This window comes from Onychostoma macrolepis, chromosome 21, assembly GCF_012432095.1.
Source record: "Onychostoma macrolepis isolate SWU-2019 chromosome 21, ASM1243209v1, whole genome shotgun sequence".
Taxonomy (NCBI): Eukaryota; Metazoa; Chordata; class Actinopteri; order Cypriniformes; family Cyprinidae; genus Onychostoma; species Onychostoma macrolepis.
Window position 1 is genome coordinate 120,659 of NC_081175.1, and position 6,842 is coordinate 127,500.

A 6,842-nucleotide genomic window follows, 5' to 3' on the forward strand; every position below is an offset into this window, starting at 1 on the left:
GATGCGGACCAAGGGATCCTTTATCAAACATTACATCAGTTACTGATCTTTGAGTCGTAAGGGATTCAAGAAATGAGCAACTCGGAGACCTTTGTACATGCGTGAGTGAAAATTTAGAGAAAACATATCCAAGTGTTCCTTTATGTGTCTGGAGATCAATTTAAACATGACATAAAGAGTCAACTGAAATATGAGAACTTATTGAACAGAATTGTCTCTCCCCATTTACAGGCCCCACGAGGTATTAGATAAGATGGCAAACATTTCGAACACATGTACACTCTTAAAAATAAAGGTGCTTCACGATGCCATAGAAGAGCCTTTTTATCTAAATGGTTCCATAAAGAACCTTTAACATCTGAAGAACCTTTCTGTTTCACAAAAGCTCCTTTGTGGTGAATGAAGGTTCTTCAGATTATAAAAAGGTAAGAAAGAGACGGTTCTTTAAAGAACCTTTGACTGAATGATTCTTCTTGGAACCAAAAATGATTCTTCTATGGCATTGCTGTTAAGAACCTTTTAAGCACCTTTATTTTTAAGAGTGTAAGTCATCTATTCTGACAAATATAACAATAATAATAATACAATTTGTAATTTTTACTAAAATGAAAGAGGGAAAATAAAATTTCTGTTGTGAAGGAGTGGTGTCAGCAACAGTGTGTTGCAATGAATACAATATAGGATGAAAATAACTAGTCAAACTATTAATAAACATTATACCTTAAATTATAACACAATATTAATTCAGTTACTTGCCATTCCACTCAGAAGAACCTGTAGAAATGTTTAATATGCCAGTAGGAACAACTACACCGTCTACTGTGGGAAACGCATCAAATCTGACCAGAAGCTGTGATAAAACATTCCTCTGAGGATGAAAAATGACCAGACGGGGATATCAAACGCTCATCTCCCATCTGTACGTCTAATCGATCACCTGCAAGTACGACATGGAATACAATGGCCTTTTGACTTGTACTGATTTTGACTTTTAGGCACTTTAGAAAATGTTTTGATATATTTGTATGAAATATAGTTTGTTAAATCTCGGGTATTCAAGTCATTTTAAGATAAATAACATTCTGTGACAACAAATTGCAATGAGGTGGTCGTTTTGCAACAAGGTGGACACGGTTCTAATGCTATCAGTACACCTGCTGGTCAAGAAGTGACCGGTGCAAGAAAAAACGGGAGAGACAGAGATACTGGGGAAAAGTGAAGGTGCAGTTCAACCTTTAATTACTTTTTTTAGACCAAGGATTTAGACCTTTTTATGTGATGTCCATTTAAATAATAGGGTTATCTGTGGTTTTGTAGTGTGTGTTTAGGCTATATACAGAATAAAGGCCAAAATGGTACCTTTTGGGGTACAACAGCTTGTCACTGGAGCAGTACCCTTAAAAAGGACGTATTTTTGCTCTTTTTTTACCCCAACAGATAAATATTAGTACCTTATGTGTACGAATTACTATAACGTACCTATAGGGGTAAAAAAAAGTACAAAGATGTTCTGCTCCAGTGACGCTGTTGTACCCCAAAAGGTACCATTTTGGCCTTTATTCTGTGTGTCCTGGATGAGCGTGAGATTTCCCGGCCTGTCCGGCCCGGAGTAAAAGTGAAAGTTGGCAGAAATATAAAAACTCAATTAAAGTACAGATCATTCAATTCAGTTTTCTGATATCAAAAATGTTGTATTTCACCATTATGATATCAATGATATCAAGAATTCACAGTTTAGTTATGTAATTACTGATATTGAAAACCTTAGTAGTAGTTTCTGAAATCAAGAATTAGCATTTAATGTAAAATATATATATATATATATGATCAGTAAATCATGGCAACTAATGTTTTTACATTGCTTTAACTCATCAAAATAAGATTTTTCAAAATAAGAACTTTTTTTTAAGTTATATGAAATTCAGCTACATTTTTGAGTAGGTTTAATGTAAACGGGTAACACTAAAAGTTGAAATGATTTGTTCCTTTATTACTTTATCTGAACGTCAACCAAATGAGCAACTTCCTGGAAAATCTCGACTGCAGAAATTCTTCTATTATTTTACTGACTTTGCTCTCCTCATAAGTTTATTTGCTCCAGATTCACAGATATTTTTAACCTCTCAACTGAACACAAATCCGAGCTTAAATGAATGTGATTCATTAACACTTTGGTTGGTCTCTTTTTAAAGAGGTCTAAGGATATTTACTATACTTAAAATTGTTTGTTACAAAATCTATTTGGAATCTATATTTGCTATATACTCAAAGCCATAGGTACAACTGAGCTATGTTCCAAATTTGAAGTTGAAATCACAAAAACTGAGGTTCCTGTGAGATTTTATTTAGCCGCTATACCAAAACTAGCCACCAGATGTCAAACAAACTCCATTGAACTTTTTAAAATGTCACAAATATATACATTTCTGTCACAATATTACTTCCATCACAAAATAACCAGCAAATATTGAATCTTGAGACTCGCAGACCTCTCTTACAGATGTGCGTTTTGTCAAGATTAGTAAAAGTTTTGATATGACACTTGAACCCGCCCACAAGGGGGAGGAGCCTGATGAAAGTATTTACAACAGTGTCCGGTTTCAAAAGTGTTTTCAGTGTTTAAACTTTTGATTGATGTCTAATTTAGGAGGATTACTAAAATGTGTGATAGCGCTCTTTTATTTATTGCCTTTTTTCTCTAAGCGAACATTTGACCCGACGTTTCGCTTCTGTGGATTTCAGCACACATGGATCAATCAGAAGGACACACTGATGTTTTTATTGTTTTAGCAGTAGCTTCTCCCTCCAACCGGTACGTAATCAAATATATTACAATCATTAGAGTTCATACCTCATATCATATCACTGAGAAAAACAAAAACACCGTCATACATTAGATATCAGTGTTACAGCATCGTGTAAACATGATCAGAAACAACTCGCTACTGAAGGATCAATTACAAACCATAAAGTTCATCTCCCGTCCAAAATGGCAGAACATAACGGCATTTACATTAAATTAAACAGAAATCAATAGATCACAGATCATGCAGATCAGCATGAATAATGTCTGGTAAACTCAGGTTTGTCTCTAAACACAAGAGCAGCGTGAAACAAGAACACTCACAACATCAGCTCACGATGAAGAATGACTGCAGAGCCGATCAGAACCACAGCTGGGACAGAAACAAGAGAATCTGGGTCCCCTTAGCGATCAACTCAAGACTTCGTTAACAAATCTAGTAAGATTAGGCTGGTTTTGTTGAGTCACGGTTAGACAAACAACAAAAGAGCAAAGCTCATGAAACCCGCATCATATTCCACTCCATCATTAAAGCAAGAGAAGATGGATGAAGGTGAACTGGATCATGTCATGATGGGAAACAACTGGAAGAAATAATTCAGCTAAAAATGAAAACGTGTTCACCGTCAGACCATCCGAGATCAGGACGAGTTTGTTTCTTCATCAGGTTTGTAGAAATGTGTCTCTGCATCAGTGTCTCAGCAATGGATGCTCTGCAGTGAATGGGTGCCGTCAGAATGAGAGTCTGATAAAAACATCACAATAATCCACAGCACTCCAGTCCATCAGTTAACATCTGGAGAAGACAAAAGATGAATGCAACGACACATTTCTACAAATCTGATGAAGAAACAAACTCATCCTGATCTCGGATGGTCTGACGGTGAACACGTTTTCAGCTAATGTTCATTTTCAGCTGAAATATTCTTCAATGGTCCAAAAAACAGGCTTGGTCTTTGTGTCTTGGCGTGAAATACGATGCAGACATGAGATTCGCCTGATATTAGAGCATCAGGGCTCTCTGCTCGGACCTTCACTAGTTTCACAGCGGTCAACATGAACAACTCTAACTGATGAACACTACATGAAATAAGATGGAGGACGTTAAAATGAGGAATCGTATGCGGCTGAGATGCAGGAGCTGCGCATGGCCTGATGGGTAACAGAAGAAGAAGCAGCGCTGGATCCTCAGGACGCGTCGCAGCCGAAGAGCAGCAGCAGCTCGTGACACGTGATGAAGCTGAAGAAGTAGACGCAGAGGTCGGAGAAGACGTCGCTCATCTTCCTGTAGGTGTCCATGGAGCGGCTGATGACTTCGGCGGGGATCCCCGACAGCAGGAGCGCAGCGGTCAGCATCGTCGTCTTGCTCTTCTTCTCCACCTGAGGAGACCACACACACAACACTGACTCCACAGAAACACGCTCCTAGACCCATGATTCTCCAGCCCACCAGTCTTCACCGCACAGAGCAGTTCTGAGTTGTTCTGGAGAGGAAATCCACCCATAATCATAATGTTCTCGTGTAATCAGTGCCACGATTATCTCTTCATATCTTTGATTCATTTCTGAAATTGAGATCCTGGTCTCTCACTGAACATACAGAATATCCTGATTATAGACTGTACATTTGAAATGTTTTAAATAGTAGAAGTTTTTGTTTACATAATATATGTATGTGTACTGTGTATATTTATTATGAATATATAAATACACACACATGCATGTACATATTTCAGAAAAATGTCATTTTATATATTAAATATATTTATTTATAATATAAATTATATGAACATAAATATAGATGTAAATATTTTCAATATATATACTGTATGTGTGTGTATTTATATATACATAAATATACACAGAACACACATGTATTATGTAAACAAAAACTTTTATTTTGAATGTGATTAATTGTTTGACAGCACAATGTTTAAATGATTATTTCGTGTTTTAATTAAATCAGTCTACTGGTATAATATTGGTTTTTTTATTATTATTTTTTTTATAATTTATAATGGCATTATCAGTGATGTAATCAACTCATCATGTTAAAATAAATGCATACAGATAAATTTAATTTAATTTACTGGTAAAGTCAGGCATTATAAGGCATTATTATTTTAGTATCACTGAGATAGTTATAGTTTTTATTAATTTTTTTTATTAATTAATAGTTTTAATTTGTTTTTAAATTTTCCATTTTAATTGTAAAGTTTTAGTTTTTTAATTTATATAGTTTTTATTTGTTTTTGTTTCAGTTGTAGTGATTTTTAAGTACTTTAAGTTAAACTAAATAAAAATGAGAGATGTTTCCAAGGCAACTAGTCAAAATAAAGTAATTTTAACTTTTTAAAAAATATTTAAATCGATTTCACTTAATACCTTATTTTTTTAAATAACAAAAATGTAGTTAGACTTTATTTTAAGGTGTGCTTATTACAGTGTAATTATACATTTTAGTACTGAGTAATATTAGTTAACTACATGTACTTACTATATGGTTAGGGTCAGGATTAGGGTTAATTGTATGCAATTATGCATAATTTATTGTTATTATAATAATAATAATAATAAGTACATGTAACGTGTAACAAGGACACCTTAAAATAAAGTGTTACCAAAAACATTTTTAGTTGTAACTTACCCAAAACACATTATATTCAGTATTACATACAGTAGTTTACTAGCATCATTAACCTCACTTTCACTTCGTCCCTCACACTTCACACTGGCGTTGGATCGCTAGAGTAGTCTGGACACACGTCTCTGCTCACTTTACTCTAACATTCGCTGGAGTACAGCAGCAGGATTTATGGAGATCTGTTAGCTAATATTGCTTTGGCCAGTTGGGATTCTGGGACTGTAAATGTGTGAAATCCTTGCGGGGCTGCTTAACTGGAAAGATGTTATCAAACTCACATATTCATCCTACGATCAGTTCATCACGAAAAAACTGGACAAATACAGCACTGCACTACATCTGTGGAAAGTGTTTACTTTATCAGAGCCAAAACAGAGACAAACCTTTGGGAAGTATTTGTGCAATCCCATGAAGCCCAGCTCCAGAGTGAGGAACGGTGCGAAGATGGACTGCGGAAACACAAGAGACGGAGTTAAGATGAGCAGAATCCCAGGCCTGCGTCTGCGTCTGCGTCTGCGCAGCACTCACCAGATACTGGCACACGAAGATGCGCACGAAGACGGCCAGAGCCACGCTGCAGACGAGCCGGAAGAGACGGAACGAGTCCAGCTCCTCCTCCTCGCCGCCGTCGTCCTGAGCCGTCTTCTCAGCGGACAGCTGTCCTCGCAGCTTCATGGCGTCGTCGAAGCGGGACAGGTACTTCTGCAGACCCCTGCGAGGAGACGCCGAGCGCTCGTCTGCCGCCAGCCTCTCAGCCGCCGCTTCATCCGGGACGCTCCCCAGCGACTCCGACAGCAGCGGGGACAGCCTCTTCGAGGAGCAGGTCTCCATCCCGTCCAGATCCAGCGCCAGCCGCGGCTCCAGGACTCTGGCTGCGGTCAGACACGAGCACAGAGAGACACACGAGTCCGTCAGCGCCAACCCACAGAACCGCTACGCTTGCATTCAGCAGACGCTTCGATCCAAAGACACTCACATCGAGGACAACAGAAGCAATCAAAACAACAAAAGAGCGATGATATACAAGTGCTATGACAAGTCTCGTTAGCTTAACACAGTACATGTTTTTATATATATATATATTATATATATGCAATCAGCAATGGATGCTCTGCAGTGAATGGGTGCCGTCAGAACATCTGGAGAAGACAAAAGCTGAAACTAATCCAGACGTTTTTAAGAACAAGAAGCGTTATTATGGATTATGGACTCGTATTTGAGTTAAAAACGTCTTAATGCTGGATGTGTTTCAGCTTTTGTCTTCTCCAGATGTTAACTGATGGACTGCAGTGCTGTGGATTATTGTGATGTTTTTATCAGACTCTCATTCTGACGGCACCCATTCACTGCAGAGCATCCATTGCTGAGACACTGATGCAGAGACACATTTCTACA

The 6,842-nt window shown here is 37.6% G+C and overlaps 1 protein-coding gene across 1 annotated transcript in view; it reads right to left on the bottom strand.

Annotated features, from left to right (window-relative positions):
• Positions 1–2,759: 2,759 nt before the first annotated feature.
• Positions 2,760–6,842, bottom strand: part of camlg (calcium modulating ligand) — a 4,609-nt gene continuing 526 nt past the window's right edge. The window contains exons 2-4 of the mRNA XM_058757156.1: positions 5,976–6,319; positions 5,831–5,896; positions 2,760–4,183 (exon numbers count right to left, since the gene is read on the bottom strand). Of these exons, the coding sequence (XP_058613139.1) occupies positions 3,992–4,183; positions 5,831–5,896; positions 5,976–6,319 (602 nt within the window). The 3' untranslated portion in view covers positions 2,760–3,991. The remainder of the gene's footprint in view (positions 4,184–5,830; positions 5,897–5,975; positions 6,320–6,842) is intronic.